This window comes from Rutilus rutilus (genome assembly GCF_951802725.1).
Source record: "Rutilus rutilus genome assembly, chromosome: 11".
Lineage (NCBI taxonomy): Eukaryota > Metazoa > Chordata > Actinopteri > Cypriniformes > Leuciscidae > Rutilus > Rutilus rutilus.
In genome coordinates, this window is record NC_140216.1 from 33,458,179 (window position 1) to 33,481,610 (window position 23,432).

Below are 23,432 nucleotides of genomic sequence, written 5' to 3' on the forward strand. Positions count from 1 at the left end.
TCAGATTCAAGCTTTCAACAGCCCTGTAGTACATTTATAACACTTTCTATTTTATCTTCGCATCAAAAAAAAAAGAAAAAAAGAAAAAGTTAACGCTGGTTTCTGTGAGTGTGTTTCTAATACAACAACTGTGAGAGTGACGGAAAAATGTACGTCTTTCTCTCTTACGTCTTTCTCTCTATCTCTTTTTTAAAGTTATGAAAACACTGTTGTGGAGTTTTTTCTTTTGCTATTTGAGCAAATAAAAAAAATAAAAAATAAAAAATAATAATAATAATAATAAAATAAAAATATATAAGGGTCAATTAAAAATGACAAATCTTTTTCCTGTGACTGCAGTCTGTCTGAACCAAACAGTGCCCCCTGTAGAAAAGATTAAGCTTTACACAACAAGTATCTCCTAAAGGACTTCTGCTGTGTTCAGTTCAATAATTTAGGCCCAATCCTCCCTAAAGCTGGTTCGTCATAATTACTATTGTTAAAGGCCTTATAAACATTAATCTGAATTTAACTTTACACACATGCATATTGGTGTTTGATGGGGGTTATAAATTAAAAGCCTTGTGGTCAAATGCAAGTAATGTATATGAACCACCAAATGAATTGCAAGCGCTGGTGGTGCAGAGATGACTCACGAACATCTTCAATGTCATTAAAACTGCAATGACATTAAAATAGTATTTTGTGTATAGCCTACTGCATATTTCTTCTTACAGAAACATTTGAACATGCAAAAAGTAATTTCATTTTACATGGACAAAACTGCTTTGTATATCTCTTCCCCTTAGATTGGGATGTCTTTTGTCTAATATGGAGCCACTTGACACTCTTATGGCACTGGGATTAGCAAAAAGGTGTTAAATATTCTTGACCATATACTTTAAAACCAGTTCCCGTGGTTCACATATCTGAGCTCTGCCGGTCCAGGACAGTGAACTGGGGCACAGAGATGCACTGAAGATCCCTCCCACCCTGATCATTTGTTCCAGAAGCTTGCCTTTGGCAGATGTTTAAAGCAATCCAATCCAAGACCAACAGACGACCGCAGTGCCAACGCTGTATCCCTGCTCAACTCAACAGTTTATGCAGTGTCTCTGTACAATTTGAACGTTCAACAACCAAAATGAATATATTTACTTTTATAATGCATGTTCCTTGCCCTGCTCTTATGGTCTTTGTAATATTTCATCAAAATGTAGTACTTCGTTCTTCCTATGACTTTCATAGGATTATTGGGTAATGGTTACCAATAATGGCCATAAAAAAAAAAAATGTTTTAATTAAATATTATTTAAATTATTATTAATAATACTGATGCTCTATTAAGAGAATTCATCCTCACATTATAAACTTTCATAACAAATCCCAAGACATTTCAAAAAAATATATATTTTTAAGTTTATTTATTTTGCATGAAGATGTGCATATCACACTCTTCAAAGAAAACAGAAAAAGTAACTTTGTTAACAAACAGCTATGTAGGATTAGTCCTTTTTTCTTCTGTTCATGTGTAAAAATGCTGAAAGGCACAAGCAGTCCCAGACAGAAGTTGTTCAAAGTTAATGTAAATAATGTTATGTAATTTTATCAGAGATCTGATCATTTACAGCTCAGGCCTAATTAAATGTTAAAAAATGGCATTTAAGCATTAAATGGCTATTAATATCCCATTTATAGGCTTAATTTATAGGCTTTATTCCCATTAAAGTCATCTTAATAAATGTATTGGTATGAATATCGACAATATTTGACTTGGTACTTGCATTTGTTAAAAAAAAAAGAAAAAAAAAAGTGGTATTGCTCATCACTAATTTTTGATAGATAAAATTAAGTCTCATTTTACATTTTGTTTACCCACTGAACATTGTAGTTCTTTTGAAAATATGTCATTATAGTAAAACAGGCTGCAATTCAGGTTGACTTTAAAAACACCTGGATCACTTTATCTGTTATATTTCCTACATTGCAGATTAATGTGTTGACTGTATAAGCATGCATTTCTCTTTGTACACATAACAGTGGCATTTGAGATCTGAGGTAAATTGTTACCTCACTCACACCTATAGCTAATCGGGAATAAGGTTTAAAATGCATTGGAGATAGTATCTTTTTCGATGCGTCCTACCCCCTTTTCCCTCTATTAGAATAAAACAGAACCGCATCGATTATTTCGTGAAGCCAACAAGAGGCTCCTGGTTTTGTATTCCGCCTAATACAAACTACAGTTCCCTACTTATAATGGGGAACGTAGGTCAGTTACGCGCTGCGGAGACACGCAGTACAGCAAGCGAGCGGGATGGGGGAGGGGCAGCAGGTAAAGTGAGACGGCGGCGCATGCGCAGAAGCACTCCAGCCCTCTGCATCGCTCCCCTCCCCCCACCTCTTTTTTTTTTTTTTTTTTTTTTTTTTTTTTTTTGCAGCATCAGTACCGCGTTCGGAATCGCATTCGTGTGCTGGAGTCAGAGCGCGCTGCGGGGCATCACTGCACCGCCACGGAGGACACACCATCACAGAACCGGGAACAGGGAAAAGGAAAAAAGGCGTGAAATAGTGCAGAGGGGAAAGAACAGGGCGCTCTTTTTTTTTGAAATCACCGAAATCTGTGGGAAATTAAACAGGAGCCAGACATTTGCTAATAATAAATACACGAACGCAGCGGACATCTCAAGCGATATTTTTGGCCAGCACGGCGGGGAAAAATGAAGGATCGCACGCAGGAACTACGAAGTGTAAGTCTTTATTTCTGATGCTTTATCGTTCATCTCCTCCCATATTCTCCGTCTCCTCACTGCAACCGGGCGTCAGCAGCTGACATCTCACTTCTGCTCGCTCATATCTGAACATTTATGGGCATGTTACGGATTTCATACATTTTCCGATATTTGTTCTCCCATTTATCTTTTTTTCTTTATGCAATTGCAAATTTAACCGTCTACCACATTACACGTTATGCTTTTAATAGCGGCTCTCACGCGAGCACTAGCTGTTCCATGTGCGATGGATCGATTTATCGATCAAATACGGTTATATGGCGTAATTCGCGAAATGAGCCCCCCACATTAGCATGCACACAGACTACCTTTGATACATGTCGCCCAGGAGTGTGATCTAGAGTATAGACTGCTGCGGATAGTTAAGCAGTATCCTTACACTGATACGCACCATCCCAATATCTAATTCTATGATCACCACCATGATTAATTATTAATACCTATTTTTTTGTTAAACGAAAATGACATTCATCCGAACAGGTTCCCCCTTGTTCCGTACCCTATGAACTCTATTAGATTTTCCCTTCTGCACCAGAGGATTTTGAGTATCTTCACTAAAGCTCCATTCTGGTTACATGCAGGCTACATCTACATCGGACGCGTTTGGATCATTGGATGGGATGTGCGATTATTGCAGCACACATTGTTCCGTTCTAAGCCCCTATATTAAATATGAAAGGGTGTAATATTGTTTCACATATCGCCCAATTGAGCTAAACGAATACAACATGGCCGCCAAAGTATTTCTATTTGTAGTCGCGACGGTATAGCGACTTAATCATTTATTTATTTCATTTTTCAGAAATATCGAAGGTGGGCCTTAAAGCTTTAATGCGTCGCCCAACCTCCACGAATTTTCCGTCGCCAGAGATCAATGGGATATCGTAAAAGGAAACGCCTGAACCCAGTGCACTGCACTCATCAGTGTGTAGTGCGCTTTTGCAAGGGAGCGAAAGGGGTGGGGGTGAAAGAGAGATATGTACATTAACATGTTTGTAAAACAAAATATATCGGCAACTGAACAACCAAGCCCAAAAGAAATGCATCTTTCTCGGTGAGCCACTTGCTTCATCATAAAAAAGTAATTTGTACAAAACCCCGACCGGAATCAGTCCAAGACTTCTCTTATTCCCCTGGAGACCCGGAGCATCTGATATCAGCATTTGCTTATCAGACGAAACGTAGAAATGTAATCTACAGATAATTGGATTTACAGAATTCGCAATTATACGTGATGCGCGTGCAGACTCCCTAAAGCTGAGTGCTGGATGCTGGCGCTGCCACTGTGCTTTAAACATATATATATATATATATATAATATATCATTAGTCTAGCTTCAAAAGGTGTTAATAGTTCAGCGCGAATCTGATGCGACATGATTGGGCAATAATCGAATTTTATGTAATCGTCAACATCACTGTGACGTATTGGTCGCGCGGTGAGGGAAGTGTATGGGTTACTTGGACTGTGGGCGTGCGCAGGGCGAGCGTGTCTATGCATAGTGGAGACAAGCAAGGATAAATCAGACAGAATTCATTGACCTTGCCCCTTTCAATATTAGGTTTCATTTGAATAGGGGAGAGATCTGACATTAAATGAATGAGTAAGATTGAATGGGATAATTACAGCCTGAAGTATTTCTAATGAAATTGGGCTGGGAAAGCATTATGTCCACAGTGACCAAAGCAAACCTTTGGCTCCAGAAAAAAAAAGAAAAAAAAAAAGCGAAATAAATAAATAAAAAGGTAAAATAAAATGACACATAAGGACTGTTGATTTATGACTTTCATCGGTACTCCAATGAAGACGTCACCATAACAGCCTCGTTCAGATAATTAGCACACTTATTTTATTATGATTGCACTGACAACAGGCAGAAGGAGCCTACAGAGAATTGAACAGAATATCAATGGCAGATCGTTTGATCCAGACAATAGACCTATGGATCTGGGGCTAGTTGTCGCACACAGGAGAAGTTGTCACTCAGGCTATATCTCTGTAACATAAGGTTTTGAGTCAAAAGTTAAATTAGACAAATGTGTACATTGGTTTCAAACACCTATAGTTAAAAAAAATATATATATATATATTTTTTTTTAAGTAGACATCAAAATATCCAAAGTGAAAGGTTAATGTGTATATATATATATATACACACACACATTAACCTTTCACTTTTGATGTCTCATATTGTTTTGTTTTTCATAACTGTCTTACTGTTTAAATATAGCCAGAAAAATGAATAGGCTGTTAAATGGCAGTTTCCACTTTGATAACTTAACATATAGTGTGACAACATGCCTGCGATGTCACAAAAGGTCCGTGTGTCTTGATTGAACCTTTTTCCTCGGCAGTGGAAATGTTAAAAAGCTTTTTTGGAACCAAGACTTTTTATAAGGCATCAGCCCGTACTGAAACAGACTTTCACAAATAAATCTACCCTAAGAAACATTCACCAGAGTAAAATGTGTGACTCTCCTAATATATGATAATTCCATATCCTAAGCATCACATACGGTCTACAACAGAGAAGTCTTTTCATGAGTAATGCCATGTGTTGGCTGTGTCTTTTGAAAAGCGGATAGAGTTTATGTCAGCATTGGAGCGTTAATGTGACAGAGCAAGCAGGCAATAAATATGATTAAAAAGCATAACATTTGAAGAAAAATTGTTTCAAATCCTGATACTAAACATGCACAATGTATTGTTGTGCTTTACTGTGCCCTGTAATGTCCTTGAGAGAGGCAAGGTTGAATGTCTGTGTCTCTCAGCCTTTCTCTTTTTTTTCTCTGCCTCTCAGTTAACAGGCTTGAGAGGTAAAGTCATATTTAAGTCTCCTAATTTAAATTATATAGGCAGTGAATTAAATGTGCATTATTGAATGCGAAACAAGTTTTTGTCGTGCCTTCAGAATATGGTATATTAAACAGATAGTTCAATCCAAAATGAAAATTGTTTTCTTTCGTCTGCTGAACACAACAGAAGATATTTTGAAGAATGTTGGTAACCAAACAGTTTTGGTGACCATTGGCTGTCATTGCATGGACAAAATATTGAGACATTACACAGAATAGCTTCTTTTATTTTCCACAGACAAAAAGTTACAAGGGTGAGTAAAAGATGACAATTTTCATTTTTTTTTTATGAAGTAAAGAACTATGAAGAAGTCAGCCTGTAATGTAGACATGTTTTGCCAGACCCAAGCTAATAAGTTACAAGATATGTCTGGATGTTATAGCTTGTTAGTATAGGCTCAGTGTTTAAATATTGAAATGTACTGAGAACACTGAATATTGGATTGAATATTAAAATTCATATTTAGTTATATGACTGTACTGAAGAGCTTTCTCAGGTCAGTTGAATGTAGGACGTGGTTTCCCACATGATATGTATATTTCAGGTAGTTGGCTAATAATGAATGGGTGAGAAAATGCAAAATGTGGGGGGAATGTAATTTATTGTGCATCAAAATAAACGAACAAGCAAGCAAAACAACATGAAAAATGCATGAAAATGAATAAGTACCAATAAATTAAGACCCCAATTAATATTTGTGTTGGAAGCCACTGACTCTTGTTGAGTGATGAATACAGTATTTGTAGAGAGCATGGTATAAAGAATTTCTTCATCGTAATCGTGATATGTTTTGCAATGAACATGATATCCAGATTATTGTTAGCTGAAAAACCGCAGGTGTGGACTGACTGGAAAGTTGGCAACCTAATATTAATTTACTCAGAAGCGCCAGGAAGGCAAAGACTATGTGACATCACATACTGTATCTTGCCCAGTTTTGTCCAGAAAAGGAGAGGTCAGACACATTGTGCTAATTGATACTAAATGAGTGCTAATAGAACCCACAGATACAATTCAGCAGCACCAATTATGACCATAAACAGGTTGTAAACTATAAACTCAATAACATATTTGTAACTTAATTTCACAATTCTGGGTGCAGATGTGATATAGGCCTATTTGCAAAAACACACACACACACACAAATATCACTTGTTTTTGACATTAGAATTTATGAATGACCAAGCAAAAATTGCTTCTGCAAATCAGTAGGTTTAAATAAAAATGGGCTCTAATTGGTTGCATTGGAACAAACGCAGGGAATATGGAAACATAATGCTTAATGCAATGAACTTAAAAAGGTTTTTTTGAGTGGGCACACTTGTTCGGACACAGAAACGGATTGGATTGCCAATAATGTTTTTATTTCGGAATCAACAAAAATAATGTTCTGGATCACTGCTACCTTATTTAACCCCAAAACAAGCTCTCATTTGTGACTTTGATTGGTTGCTAACCTGTTAGATGCTCAAAAAGGGTTGTTTTTTTTAACGTGTGTGGTATTAATTCTCCGGACAGATGGAACAGAAGCAGGGAACCCCGGTAGCCGACGCGACACACAGAGAAAGTAAGCAGCGAAATGATAAGCAGCGAGCAGCGCTACAGCTGACGGCAGCAAGAGCTGAGCTCATGGGGAAAGTGAACTCAGTATGTGTCTTGTCAGCCGACGGGGCTGGAACAGGTAGATAATAATTGGCAGAGAGAGGGAGACGGGAATATACGGCTACATATGTGAAGCTGGCCGCTGCCCAACAACAGATGCAACAGATAGGTCAAGATAGGTCACGGATGTGGCTGTGTCAGTGGGAAAAGGGAAGAATGAAGCACTGCAGGTATCAAACTGCAGTAAGGTTAGAGAGGGAAGTGGAATTTCCCCAAATCTCAGAAAAAGGCGGAATGGGAAGAGGTAGAGAGTGGAGAAAAGAAAAAGGGATAAGCAGTGGAGGCCACAGGTACTGTAACAGATGGAGAATAAATGAGATGCATCATAAAGACATGGTTAGGAGACAAATAAAGGTTTAATGATTCGGTTGTGGGGTTATTGCACTAAATGTACACTGGGTAGATTTGCTGATGTGCAGGAATTGGGTAAAGCTGCTTTGTAATACTGTAAAAATGAATTCTGAATCTAAACCGATTTGGTTGGCTTTTTTTTTTTTGCATATAAATAGCTCAGCGGTAGGTAGTGAAGTGAGGATGATTAAACTGAAATGTTCTCTTAAAATAGTACAGATTTGATGAAATTGTTAGTGATTTGTAACTGGAAACTGGGGCTGAATGATACAGGCAAGTAGTTAAAAGGGTTAAATGTTCAAGTAGTTGAAGGACTGTCAGGGGATTCGTTACAGTCTAAAACCAGATTTAGAAGAAATGTGGCAATGGATGCACCCTATACATGCTAATGACTGTGTCAAGAATCTATAGTGGAGGTCTGTAAAACCTTTTTATATTGAAATAAATCAAAGTTTTTGATCTGCTATAAATACATTTTACACAAGTACACTTAAGTGGCACTTTAATCCTGAATGAAAGATCTGGATTCAGTTCTACAAGATGTGAAGATATCTGCTAGCATGTTAGCTTGCAGTATTATATACGTCTGGCTGATACCTCACATTAACTTTAAAAATGTTATTTAAAAACAAAATACAGAGTATATATATTTGGTATCAAGCATGCTTAGAGGATGTATGAGCTATACACTGACCACTGAACATAGCTATAGTAGGCCTTTTACTCTACTGGTTCGTTGGATGCTAACTTTGTTGGGATGGGAATTGTAAGATCCATTCCGAATCGGATTTCTTATAGCGTTTCTTATTCATTAATGATTTTATGAATAGTTGTATTAGTACTTGAATAGTAATTTTACCTACCTATGAGCTTAAACATATTAAAAACAGTAATATTTGAATATTATTTTCTTTTAATTTGAAGCATTCTCTTTTGGATGGGTATTTTTAACTACAAGTTTCTAATTCCTCTGATTCAGTGGTCATTGGGCTGATTCAGACTGATAACTCGTGAGTTTCAGATGTTTTATTTTTTTTGGACCAATTCAGAACCAGCTTAATGACTCAAAAGAGTCATTTCTTTGCAAATCAGGCAACACTGGTATGTTTGTGAGGACAATGCAATAGAAAGCTGGTTGTCTATCTTTTGCACTCACATCTCTCTCTCGCCCTAATCACAATTATTTCAGACTGCAAATCACACAATTCAGCTAAAACTGTTTCTTTTTGCCGTGGTGCAGCGGATTCAGAATAGCAGTGCAGGAAACATTGTAATGGTACTTTAGTGATAAAGTTTGATGTGTATAGGGTGTGCCCCCCTATAGTTTCTCAAATGAAGACCTGGACAGTGGACACATAATAGCATCCAAGGACTAGTTTAATCTGTCATATACTCACCCTTATATCGTTCCAAACCAATATCTCTTTGTTGTTTTTTTGTCCTAATCGCTCTGATTGTCGTTTTTTGGACTGATGTGCTGGTTGCTCTTTTCCATGCTGTTACAATTTATCTGGACCGATGCTTTCAAACTTAAAAAAAGGATGCAAAAGCACCGTAAAGGTGTCATAATAGTCTTCAATTTCAGTCTGTTCCTCAAACAAAGCTGCAGTAAGGATTCAGAGACCAGCACATTAGAGAGTCAGTCATAGAGGTTTGAAACAACATAAGGGTGAGTAAATGATTTTGAATTTTAATTTCTGAATGGCCAGTTCCTTTAATCTGTCTAAACATATGGGTGGGCGCCCACTGAAGTAATTGGATTTTTTTTCTCGTATGGTTGCACCACCATTAGCAGTCTTGGCAATTACTGAAGAATTTGAAGAGGGAGGTCCTTGTCAATAACAGCATTAGTATTGATCCATTCTTTTATTGATCCATTTTCCTTCATTTTTTGGACTTTACAGACAAATGTAAAAAGGGATTGAATTGCAATGCAATTTTTTGAAATATTGACTCCAATATGATTACGGTCAACAAAGACCTGACTCTGATTTCGACGCTGACGAGTGAACGCTGGCATGACCTATTGCCGCTGCTCGTTCGGAAAACTTTGAATTTTAATCCAATGTTGTATTGATTTTGAACCGAAGATGCCGCTACAACTGTTTTTATGGTTCGTTTGTGTCTGGTTTCTCCTGCTACCTGTTCACCTGCCAGTGACGGGTTTATACCAGTACACAATTACTGACCTGATCCGGCTTCGACGTCACTTGCTTGGCCCCCCGCCAGCTGTACTCCATCTCCACCCGGACATCATCTACCATCCCCGGCGGAGATACAACCACCGAAGCTCCCGTCGGATTTTCAAATCCCACAGCTCTACAGCCATAAAGTCCATCTGGTCCAGCTCTCGACGTCCACGCTCTGTCAGCCGTGCCGTCAACCACAACGTGTTAGCCCGCCTAACACGATCGGCTAACACTTCCAGCTCTGACAATACTCCACTCAAGTGCGCTCTTCTCAACGTTCGTTCTCTGTCAAACAAGGGACATATCATCCGGGATCTCATCACTGACCGTGAGTTAGATTTTATCTGTTTAACCGAGACCTGGCAACAACCTAATGACTTTTCACTGCTTAACGAAACTGCTCCACCTGGATTTGTTTACAAATCGCAACCCCGTGGCACCGGCCGGGGAGGTGGTCTCGCGATGTTTTTCCGCGAGAAGTGGAAAGTCTCGCCAGTATCTACACCTGTCTCCAGCTCGTTTGAGCATATGGTCTGTTTACTTTCTGGTTCAATTCCAACCATCATCGCCACTGTTTACCGCCCACCCAAACCTAATTGTAACTTTTTAGATGACTTTGCTGTTTTTCTCACTTACTTATCTACTTTATCATCAAATATAATACTGCTGGGCGATTTCAATATCCATATGGACAATCCCGATCTGCCTCTCACCAAAGATTTCACCTCTTGCCTGGACAGTTTTGGTTTCCTCCAGCATACAACATGTCCCACACACTCCAAAGGCCACACTCTAGATTTGATCTGCTGTTCTGGTGTCACCCCCATCAATATTACAGCTGATGAACTCCCCATAACGGATCATTTTCTCATCTCATTTACAGCTGAACTTACCATCACAATCACCAAGACACCACGTCATATCACCTTTCGCAATATAAAAAACATTAACACAGCCACTCTAACTACAACTATTGACTCTTTTGCCACCTTCAACATCCACAATCTCTCCACCGCTGATGATCTGGTTTCTCATTACAATACTGGACTTCTAAACATTCTCAACTTCCTCGCTCCGTTAAAAACTCGACCTGTTTCATTCACTGTCTCCGCCCCCTGGTTCACCGCTGATCTTCGACTCAGGAAAGCAAAAGGACGACAACTGGAACGACTGTATAGGAAAACTGGTCTCACCATACACAAAGAACTGTACAATATCCATATTCTGCATTATAGGGATTCCATTGCCACCACCAAAACACAGTACTACTCTAGTTTAATCACTGCTAATTATGGAAACTCAAAGTCACTTTTCACTATTTTAAACAATATCACTCAACCACAGGACGCTTTGCCTCCCCATTTGTATACAACTTTCTTCTGTAACTCCATCATGTCATTCTTCACTGCTAAAATATACAATATCCATCAACACCTTGACTCCATTTCACACCATCTTCACACCTTTGATGACCTTCATCCACCCATACACACACTCTCTTCTTTTCACCTGCCCTCCCTATCAGAACTCACCGAACTCATCCAGAAATCCAAACTGTCCACATGTCAACTCGACCCTCTACCTACACATCTTGTCAAATCCTGCCTCCCTTCTCTGCTCCCCATCATTTCGGCCATCATTCACTCCTCTCTCACTACTGGAACTGTCCCTACATCCTTCAAAACTGCTGTCATTACACCTATCTTGAAAAAGCCTGGCGCTGACCCCTCCGATTTCAACAACTTCCGTCCTATTTCTAATCTACCTTACATTTCAAAAATCCTTGAAAAAACAGTTGCTACTCAAATCCATTCTCACCTCTCTCATAACAATCTCTATGAACAGTTCCAGTCCGGTTTCCGCCCACTCCACAGCACTGAAACAGCACTTATAAAACTCACCAACGACCTCCTCATGGCAGCTGACTCTGGACTACTCACTATCCTAATCCTCCTTGATCTGAGTGCGGCCTTTGACACCATCTGTCACGCCACCCTCCTCAATAGACTGTCATCCATTGGTATTACCCACACTCCACTAAACTGGCTCACATCCTACCTCACTGGCCGCACTCAGTTCGTTCAGCTAAAGTCATTCAAATCCATTTCCTCCCCCGTCACTACAGGTGTGCCCCAGGGCTCTGTCCTGGGGCCCCTTCTCTTTATCATCTACCTTCTTCCCCTTGGCAATATTCTCCGTAAATTCAATGTTACTTTCCACTGCTACGCGGATGACATCCAGCTCTACCTCACCACAAAGCCCTCAGTCACTCTCCCACCCACTACCCTCACCGATTGCATTGCTGAAATAAAATCCTGGTTTACCCTCAACTTCCTTAAACTTAACAGTGATAAAACTGAGGTTCTCCTCATTGGCACCAAATCCACATTATCCAAAACCAACAGTTTTTCCATCACAACTGATAACTCCTCCGTCTCACCTTCCCCTCAGGTTAAGAGTCTGGGTGTCATCCTGGATAGCACACTATCATTTCAATCACACATCAATAACATCACCCGGTCAGCCTACTTCCATTTACGTAACATTAATCGTCTTCGCCCCTCCCTTACCCCCCACTCTGCTGCCATTCTTGTCCACAGCCTTGTCACCTCACGTCTAGACTATTGTAATTCACTTCTCTTGGGCCTCCCTTACAAATCCCTCCGTAAACTTCAATTAGTCCAGAATTCAGCTGCCCGAATCATTACCCGAACCCCCTCCATCCATCACATCACTCCTGTCCTCCAGCAGCTCCACTGGCTCCCTATCCAGTCCCGTATCCAGTTCAAAGTTCTCTTGCTGACATTCAAAGCCATCCACAACCTCTCACCCCCTTATCTATCTGACCTCCTCCATGTTCCCACTCCATCTCGCTCTCTCAGATCCTCTTCCTCACTATACCTGTCCGTCCCACCTGCCCGTCTCACCACAATGGGGAGCAGAGCATTCAGCCGCTCTGCTCCCCGCCTTTGGAACTCCCTTCCACCTCAACTCAGAAATATGGACTCATTCCCTCATTTCAAATCTGGACTCAAAACCTATCTGTTTAAACAAGCCTATTCATTGTAACATCCATTCATCTGTAATTCTAATTGATTTTAACTGGTTTTTAATTTATTTCTTGTATTATTTTATCATTTGTTTTATGTATTAACTTTTATGTATGCCTGTACGGTGACCTTGAGTGTCAGAAAGGCGCCTTTCAAATAAAATGTATTATTATTATTATTATTATTATTGGAAAAGTGCATGATGAATATAAATTGAAGTTGCAGATGAACAAATGTTCATATGACCTTCTACTAAACTATATATCACTCACATTTTGCTTAGTCATAGTCAAAGTAAAGCACTGATTGCCTCATAAAACACTGTGAATGAACATCTGCAGAGCATCATCCATGATATTGCGTCTGTGGCACATTTTTCACACCATGTAATGGAAAATTCATAATAGACCAGGATAATCTTTTGTAAGCGACGTCAAGCATCAACATCAAGCAAGTTAGACCGAGGTCAGGCTGCATGGGCTTTCGATTTCATTAAGACTGAATCACAGTTTTCCCTTTCTGACCAGCTCTGATTTAATTCCTTTTAGTCATGCCCACAAAATACCGCCCTGATGGGTAATTTCAATAGATCGGCAAGATTTGCCACGATTTAAAAGTTACTGGGTGGATTTATGCTTTAAATTGACTGCGGGCAGAGAATGAGTCAGCAAGTTTCTTGTTCATTCTCCAGAGGCTTGCTGTCATTTGAACCAGATAGTTATTTTTCATACCCGAGTCATTATTGACTAATGTGAAAAGGCAGTGGCTATTCCAGTGGGAAACAGAAAACGGTTTTATCAGTACTGGTATGTGGTCGAGATGTCAGTCCCAATCGCACCTTTTTGTGTTTCTAAGAAGTGTCTGTTTCTTTGGAGCTGCTGCCACATTTCATGATCTTATTAACATTTCTGATTTTATTGTGAATATCATCAAAATATTTTTTTATTAAAACACCAAATGTGCAAGGACATGATTAATAGTTTACCCGAGCTGACATGTTGTGTTATAGACTTTCCTGGACACAGCTTCTGTGACATGCAAGCTGTTGTTATTCATACATTTCATAACATTTGATAAAACTATCAATTTATTGTAATTAATCATAAACCAGGCCATGGTTTGCAAGAACTATCACTTTTGTTAAGAATAATACTGGTTGCGTGGCACATGCGATATGATTCAGTAGCAAGAATCATGCTAATCAAAACCTTATCTGTTTTTCTTTTGTAATTTGTAAGAGTATAGAGCAATGTTTCAGAAGCAGTGTTGTTTAAAACACTAACAACGTGTTTTAAGCAACACTGTAATAAGCAGCAGGACATTTTGTTGTTTGCTGGTTTCTATTTTTGCAGTTTTGTGCTGCACTAACCCCGCGCACTGTCAAATCTCATTGGTCCAACATTACATTTCTTTTAGCTGTACATTAAACATCTAATATCTTCATTCTAACATCATACATCATTTTTGCGGATATCAAATTCTGCTGCTGTAAAGGTTATTATATTATTCATTTTCTTCATTTTAAAACCGTAAAAAGATTTTTTTACAGTTTTGATCATTTGTCTTTTTTTAATGAAGAAGTTGTGCCGCCCTATACTTATAAATAGCCCCCGATTCATTTTTGGATTGTGATTTACGGTCTTTTATTTAGGCTTGTTCACATCTGCCTCAATTGATTTCTAATGGCACGAGGTTACTCAAATGACCATATATAGCCTATGCTTTTAGTTCTTTGACAAATGACTCATCAACTGTCTATTTAGTTTCTTCTTGTTATTAGCCTAGGTTTATAGCACAATTGAACTGGGAATAACCCCGTCCCTTGGGTGGAGAGAAGGACATCATGCACCAGACAACACAAAAGACACAATATAATGCATCTTCCTCATCTTTTATACACAGTTATTGCCTGTATTTTGTTTTTATAGCCACAATTTTTCCCTTAAATGGAAGGTTCCCTTGAAGGAACTTGGATATTGCTAGACATGATGCAAAATTGTATATATTGCATTGCCATAATTAAGCAAAGAATCTAATACAATTATTAATTTAATGTGACTGAGGATAAAGGAAACCATGTTTTGCAAGAACTATCACTTTTAGCAATAATATTGGTTGCATGGCACATGCGATGTGGTTCAATAACAACAATCATGCTAATCTTTATATTGTCATCTCTTGATAATATTTTTCCAAGCTGTTTTTTTTTCCTTGTATTTTCTACAGTTCTCTCTCAGTCTCATGCCGGAACACACATCATTTGGTGTTGCTAGATGCGATGCAAAATTTAATGCCATTCCTCAAATGTTTTCTATCCCATAATGCACCATTATATTGAAAGAATCCACGGGTTAGAGCAGGAATGTGATTTACTTCCACTTTGGAAATATAATCACATTTTCCACCACTTCTCGCGGTTCCTCATGTTTGTCAACAGAAACTAATGCAGTATTATGAGGCTAAAGGAGGTTACTGTCTAACGCTGTAAGGACTTCTGATGCCTGTGGCCAATGGCCATCCTCAGCGCAGATGGGCCAACGGCAGGGATGCAGGATTATGACACTTCTGCATTACCCCCACACCTGATTTTTTACCGCATTATTCCGCGAGAACCCGGCACAGATTCAAGTGAAAATTTCCGAGAGCCTGCCGTACACTGCTAGCGAAGGTCCTCGTCACCTGCTTGGAAGGGGATACTTTTTTTAAACGTCCTTTTCCGGTGACAACTTATTCTGTCCCCCCCTCCCCCCATCACTCTCTCTTTCCCTGTGGAGGTCTGTCTCTCTCCCCATCCCCCTCTCATTGCACTTTCCTCACCCTCCCCCTACAGCTGCACACTTATTCCTCTTGATTCTCCCTGCCACACACTCATACACTCTTGCTTTCGCATCCTAAGCATACTCACTATTGCTCGATTCCTGCCAAGGGCTTTTTTTTCCTAATCGCAATGTGGGTAAATAAATCAAAGTATGAAAAAGCTGAAAGTGACACACATTCATTTCCGTGGAAAGCACCACTTGAGCAATTCAGCGTGTTCTGAAACTTATGAATGTGGGCAATTTATATGTCAGATTTTTATTTTTTTTTTAAATAAAGAATAAAATAAGTATTTAAAAATAACAATGAAGTATTTCATAAGAGGCACAATTTTTAGTAGTATTGTTAATATTTTCAAATTAACTAAAGCAGCATTTCATACCTCATATTTAAGCTTTTGGGAGTGTGAAACTTTTATATCATTGTTGAAGCTTTTATATTATTTTCATGCAGTATATTGAGCAAGTCAATTATTAAGAGCAAAAATAAGATACTTGGTGACATATAAAAACAATGCACACATGTACCAATAGGGCATAAATGGCCAAATCGTGTTTGTATGCGTGTTTGTATTCCAATCACTGCGTGGGTACGACTATGCCTGCAGTATATTGTGAGGACAGTTTTATTGCAGGGACAATGTCATGTCCTCCCTGCTGCACACCACCCACCAGTCTTTAACACCGCCAATAAAACAACTAAAACAAAATGGCTTCCTGTCTAGTTATGGTACAGCTGGTTTGCAAAATATACCATTAAAACCAGCAAGTCCGAAAATGTGAATATTTCACTATATTTGTTTCATTTTTGGTAATTGTACACTAGGTGGGATATAAATTCTGGCCCACTAAAGTAACGTTCTAGATGCAGTCTAGCAAAATCAGTTCAGCAAGATGGTAAATATTAGTGACAACAAAGTCAACATATTTCATTTTATCTTGACAGCTTGAAAGGGAGGCCCTGCATAATTTAAAGGTAAATATCAGGGTAGGAGCTGGATTCATATACTCGGACTAAGTTCCTGTTGCTCTGGTAGTAGTGCATGACTCTGGCAATATCAAGATCACGGGCTCGATTCCCGAGGAAGGCGTGAACCCTAAATGTATTGTAAGCCACTTTTGATAAAAGCATCTGCCAAATGCATAAATGTACGTTATCCATCTCAGACTTTCTATGTAGGTGAGTCAATTACCTGAGCTAACTACCTCCTGAGGTTCATGGTGAAATAGGGCAACAGGGTGCCACTGGGATTTCTCACGATCTGATTCAGAAATCATAATAGTATAAGCCCTACAAAATAAGTGAAAATGTCGATTTTTACAAATGTTAAATGTATCTGGAACGAGCAGCATATGTTGAGTTTTGAATGCTTTTTTACTTCTTGTCCCAATGCAAGCTTGTCTTGTTTGAAGCTGGTTGACAATGGGACTCTTGATGGCTAAAATTAAGAAGTATAATTATAGACCAGTATAATTAATTGAAGAACAATTTCTGGTAACACTTTATTTCAGTGGTCCACTTTAGACATTCTACTAACTATAACTTTGCAACTACATGTCAACTAACTCACATTAGTTATTCTAAATTGGACTGCGGTTACACTTTATTTTACAGTACGTGTACTTACAGTGTAGTTACCCAAGAAAGTACTGGTAATATAATGCAACTACATGGGTTAAGGTTAGGTTTAGGGATATTTGTTGTTGTAATTGCTATAATAAGTACATAGTATGTACATGTGGAACAGGACTGTAAAATAAAGCGCTAAAGGTATACTTCATTTTCCGTGTTCAACTCAGTTGAGTGCACAAGTCTTTCAAAGTATACTTTATTTGGACCTCCACGAACCCTCGTGATGACGAAAATTAATTACGAAAATTACGTCACAGGGACCGTGCTCAGACCATTACAGAATGCGGAGGGCTGAAGTATACTTTGGGCTTTAGACATTGATATATTAGACATGATATTCCAAATGAGTCATGTACAGAAGTGTGTCTGCATACTTTGTCTCCATGTGCTGAATCATCAGCATTTTATTAGCCACATCTCTCCAATGATAGACAGATGATGTTAGAGCATGCTCATCATGCAACATAATCCTCCTTACTTTTCATAAATGTTTTCTTCTTAAGCCATAGCAGGTACTTATGTTCGGCATTTTCATACGTATCTTTTGCCCTTATTTAGCGTGTACACTGTATTAAGGTGGTTCTTAACTGGTGGGCTGCAGATCTGTTCTGATTGGTTTATAAATAATAAACTTCAGGTCAGACATAGTCTTAATTTATTGTGTTTGTTAAAGTTATGACGTCTTTCATTGAAAATATCAAGATAATCCAAATAAAATGGTCATAAAATACAGTTTCCCCTCACAGCTGTGCTTAGGTTTTGTCTCCCTGTGGCCTGTACAAGTATAAGATTAAAATAATTTAATAATGTCCATGTATTTATTTTTTTAAGTAGCCGTGTAACAAGCAGGGTAATGTACAGTCATGGACGGTCATTGGCAAAACAGACGCTCTCAGGGTGGTACAAGACCAGATCCTGAACACCCTGTCTGGGTTTATTTTGCGATAATGGCCCTCTGATTGTATAATATCCCTTGCTTAAAACAAATCTCAGACATTTGCTGTGTACCCAAATAGACTATAATGACCTTGGGTTGCTTATGCTGTAGTTTTGCAGAGGATCTGTCATAAGGCTGGCAATGAGTAGATGTGACATATCCCCAAGCATACAGTGGTGCTCTTTTTAAAAAGAAAAGCCAATATATGTGAAAAAAAAAACACTATCAGGGTTATATATATCTATATTTAATATATATTTGGATTGCAGAGAAGGAAATGTAAAAATTTCCTATACCTACATTGAACCATAAAGGATTTTTATTTATTTTTTTGTAAGAAATGGTCAAATGAATACCCTGAATGCATTGCAAGTCGCTTTGGATAAAATTCAGAAATGTACAGATAATCTGCCTTAAGGAAGGTAGGTTTTGTGTTCACATGACCCCGATATGACTCTCTGTCTTCTGTGCAAAAACAGCTAGACAACTAGCAGAATGCATTTCATCTACAGATGTGTTTTTAAAAGCTGGACTATTTTAAGTTGTGAAACGCCCCACAAACAGCATGAGATGCAATAAAATGGCCAAATGCAACAGCCTGCTGTCAGCACGCTAACTATATACAGTGCAATGCATAAGTTAATACACCCATGCTAAAGTTGACTAAAAAGAGGAATAAAAAATCATATTTTGGAAATTGAACTTAATGCCTTAATTAAAAAAATTAGGAAAAATCCAACCTTTAAGGACACCAATTTTCTTTGTGAATGAATAATGTATCGTAAATAAATAAATGTTCTTCCTTAAAATACATGGTGCATAAGTTAGTACACCCCTATGTTAAATTCCCATAGAGGCAGGCAGATTTTTATTTTTAAAGGCCAGTTACTTCATGGATCCAGGATACTATGCATCCTGATAAAGTTCCCTTGGCCTTTGGAATTAAAATAGCCCCACATCATCATATAGCCTTCACCATACCTAGAGATTGGCATGGTTTTATTTCAGTTAGCCTAAAAGCTAGTTTGATTTGCATTGCTCTCAAAATATGATTTTCTATTCCTCTTTTTAGTCAACTTTAGCATGGGTGTATTAACTTATGCATTGCACTGTAGCTCACCGCTAAAAATATCAAAATATAAATTTACATTAATATATACACTATCGTTCAAAAGGGTCAGTATGCTTTTTTTGAAAGAAATCTGTACTTTTATTAAGCAAGAATGCATTAAATTTGTCAAAAGTGCAGAGAAAACATTTCATTTCAGCCAAAGAATCCTGAAAAGTTTTCCACAAAAATATTAAGCAGCACAACTGTTTATTAACATTGACAATAATCAGAAATGTTTCTTGAGCAGCCAATCAGCATATTAGGATGATTTCTGGAGGATCATGTGACACTGAAGATCAGAGTAATGGCAGCTGATTCCGCTTTGCCATCCCGAGAATAAAATACATTTTAAATATATAGATAAGTAAGATAAATATATATTTCTTATAAAATCTAGATAAACCTCAAAAAATTTTGTATTCTGTTGTTTGATGACTAATAATGACATCTTGTGCTACTTAATTTCAAGCCAGTATAAATCTCCATTTCCAGGCTAATATATTTTGAGGTAGTACCAAATAAATCTCTAAAACAATTCTCTAAAATGTCTAACCTTGTTTTAGCAGAGAATCCCTTCTTGTCCCTCAACAACAAAAGGGATGAAAGCAGATATGAATTGTTTATTGCTGTCCAACTGTGACCCTTGTCTAACATCGTAGGAGATTTATTGTCTCCAAACTCTTCCCCCTGACCTTATCTGTGCTCTCCAGCTTTGTAGACACAGAATGTGTCTTCCCCAAAAAAAGGCAACAACATGTGCAGAATCTTCCATCATCACCCACACACTAACCACACTGGTAGGAGGCTTCGGTGGCACAACTCAGCACTTAAATTCAGAAATCCACCTCTCCTCCTTCTCCTCCTGAAATCTGTTGCTATAGAATTTTTTTGTGAAGGTCATTAGCGACTGATATTGCGGTACCGTAGACATACAGCGCAGGGGACCACAAAGCCACTCCCCGTGAAAGCAGATGCTGAGGGGGCAGGGAGGGCAGGGCTCGGGAAGGGAGCGGCCAGATAAGGGGAGAAGCAGGCGAGTAAACATTAGCACGGCTGATGAGACAACACACAGGTCGCTTTCTGTTACTATTTCATTGTGCTTTGACATGCAATCCTCGTCACAGGGAAATGCATAGAATCTGGTAGCTAAACCAGAAACGGCTAGCTAAAATGTTGACTATGCAATTGTCAGTAAGCTAAAAGCATCAGACATTTCACCTTTGCTCATGGGGGAAGGGACTTTATTGCCATTATCTGATGACGGGAGAGCGAAAATAGCCTCTGCATGAATTAAATGATGCTAGCTGGAGATAGACAGGCTGATGCATCAATCACCCGACAGGCAGACAGTTATGTCTTGCATAGCTCTATATACTGTAGACAAATCTAAGATTAAAAACATTCAGCTCAAGAAATAGCCAGTTATCAATCACCTAAATGTATTCTTGTAAATTTATGTCAACCAATTCAGCACCAGAATACAAATTGAACCTTTTTGCCCACCCACCTCATTGGCTTTTATAGCAGCTATTTTATTTTTTCTATTCAAATATAATATATTATATATTATTATATCGCGCCAGAGCACAAACATTCACCCTCCATTTTTTGCCCATAGTGTAATGGAGGAATAATGCCATTTATCCATATACTACATATCTATTACTTTTAAAAGGAACACTTTATGGTCTGCCCAAAGCTACAGTGTTAAACAGAATAAATAAATAAAAATGTTTGACTACTTTATTTATAACTGCGGTAACTTTTATAGACATAATAGGTGCTTAAGATGACATTAGACAAAGACAGTCGTTTTTTTACTTCGCGTTTATAGTTTTGATTGGAATACATCATATCAAGTTGGATTGTCACGTACAGTTTTAACCGCACAAGTTGAAACATTTGAAAGTCTCCGAAGCTTAAAACAAATATGATCAGAAAATGTCACTTCGGCAGAGAGTTAGAGCTCCATGCAGCCCTCATAAAACTCTCCAATGGAAATTAATAATTTCTTCTAAGAATAGCAAGTTTTTGGGAAACCTGTTTCAATATGTTGTTTTCAATAACTGCATTACTTAGTTATTTAGAATTAATTATTCAATTTTAATATAAACATGCCCTGTCTCTTTCATCTGCATGAATATAATATCTGCTCTCCGTTCAAGTTTATTACAGTTAAAAAATATATTAAGAGCCTGCCTGTGGTGATGACAATTGCTCAAAATCCTCATAAACGCTGTATTAGTTTCATTGGCAACAATGTCACACATTTGTCCAAGAACTGCTTTGTAAATATTAATGATTAACCGCTAAATATTAACGAGTGCCCATGAAATTCCAAATCGTGTTCCAGTAAACAATATTCCAGCTCACCCTCCTGACTGTCATTATAATCTATGTTTTCTCTTTGGACATAGCCGTTTCATCGGGTGCGAAGCGGCGTGCTTGAAATGAAGAGCTATTAGTTCCCAGTAAAGGTGCAGCGGTTGGGACGGGGGATGGTCTTTATGGCTACACACACACACACACAGGAGAACACGTCCTATTCCACTCAGTGTGGATTGGTCGTACAGCTAATCTGAGATCACCCTCCAGCTATCCCCAATTCTCAAACCAATATGTGAACACAATCAAACAATCTTTTAAATGTGACACCGTGTGCTCATCTGGAAACATGTGATTTGCATTGGTTTATTAGGCTGCCCTACTTTATTCTATATGAGAAACGGAGAAGCCGCTGGATGTGTTGAATACGGTTGCTCTTTTGTGTATATGGGCCATTAACTCATCACTGTGTTCTTGGTTGAGAATGAGATATTGAGTGAAGTCACCAAAACCAGCAGCAAATGATTATTCTGCATTGATGGAAGAAGTGCTGATTAATACTGGTGATCGCTCTTTTTTGAGCAACTGTCTCTTTAAGATGAATCGCTATTGTTGTATTCCTCCTTTGTAAGTCGCTTTGGGTAAAAGCATCAGCTAAACTAATCCAAGTAAATGTTAAATAATTTTATAGTAATACACTTTTCCTATTTACATACCATTTACTGTAGAGGTATGTTGCCCAACATTTCATTTTATTTTCACTCCGTGCTTGTCCAAGTTATTGCCCAACATTATAAAAACTACTAAAGAAATGATTTTTCTTGGATTGAGATTATTAAAATATTCTAAGTGCTGTTTTTGTTTTCCTCGCAGGCTAAGGACAGTGACGACGATGAGGAAGTCGTTCATGTCGACCGAGACCACTTTATGGATGAATTTTTTGAACAGGTAAACTTCATCTTTAGGCAAATATCATATCCAGTTATGATTTATGCAGATGTAGCTGATTTGATTTGCTCATCAGGTTTTGTTCATATCAATCTGAGTGCTGCTGTCATTAATGCAAAAGAGAGACAAACCAATTACTAAAACATTCTGAGATTCATGTAAATATTCGATTTCAACTTAAAGCTGATTACAGGAGAAACAATATGTATATTTTTAAATAATTAATATCATCATTTCCCTCTAATGCTAAAATTCTGTAATACAATTACTTCATAAATGAATAAATCTTTATCGTCACTATTGGCCAGAAACCTCGTGTCTCCATATTTCGACATTTTATTATTCTTTTTTTCATAAATGTATTACTATTGGTCACCCTTTACATCTGTCTGTGGGTTTTGCAAATTTTTAACCAATGAAAAGGATTAAAAAGAGCTTGTGACTAAACGTCGTAACTTCATTGGCTCTTCAAACTGTTGGTAAAACCACGTAACTACACCCCGCCTCAGGTCGTTTGCAGTGGAAGTTGTTTGAACAAGTACAGCATTTTCTCAACAAACACTATGGGCCAGATTTACTAAACAGGGCAAATTAGCATGAGAGCACAATTCCATAAAAGTGCAGATGGGAGAGGAAAGTTCTGTGCGTGATCTACTGACGACGTGCAAATGAAAGCACAAAGACGCAGCCGGATCATTTCCATAATGACCAACGCAATCTACCAAGAGCAGCGCAAATTAGCGTCTGGTTTAACATGCTTTTTTGGGCGGTAAATAATGCCCC

The 23,432-nt window shown here is 38.2% G+C and overlaps 1 protein-coding gene across 1 annotated transcript in view; it reads left to right on the top strand.

Moving 5' to 3' along the window:
- Positions 1-2,442: 2,442 nt before the first annotated feature.
- stx1b (syntaxin 1B) overlaps positions 2,443-23,432 on the top strand; it is a 42,719-nt gene continuing 21,729 nt past the window's right edge. Inside the window, exons 1-2 of the mRNA XM_084422736.1 lie at positions 2,443-2,729; positions 22,575-22,649. Coding sequence (XP_084278862.1) covers positions 2,700-2,729; positions 22,575-22,649 — 105 coding nt within the window. The 5' untranslated portion in view covers positions 2,443-2,699. The remainder of the gene's footprint in view (positions 2,730-22,574; positions 22,650-23,432) is intronic.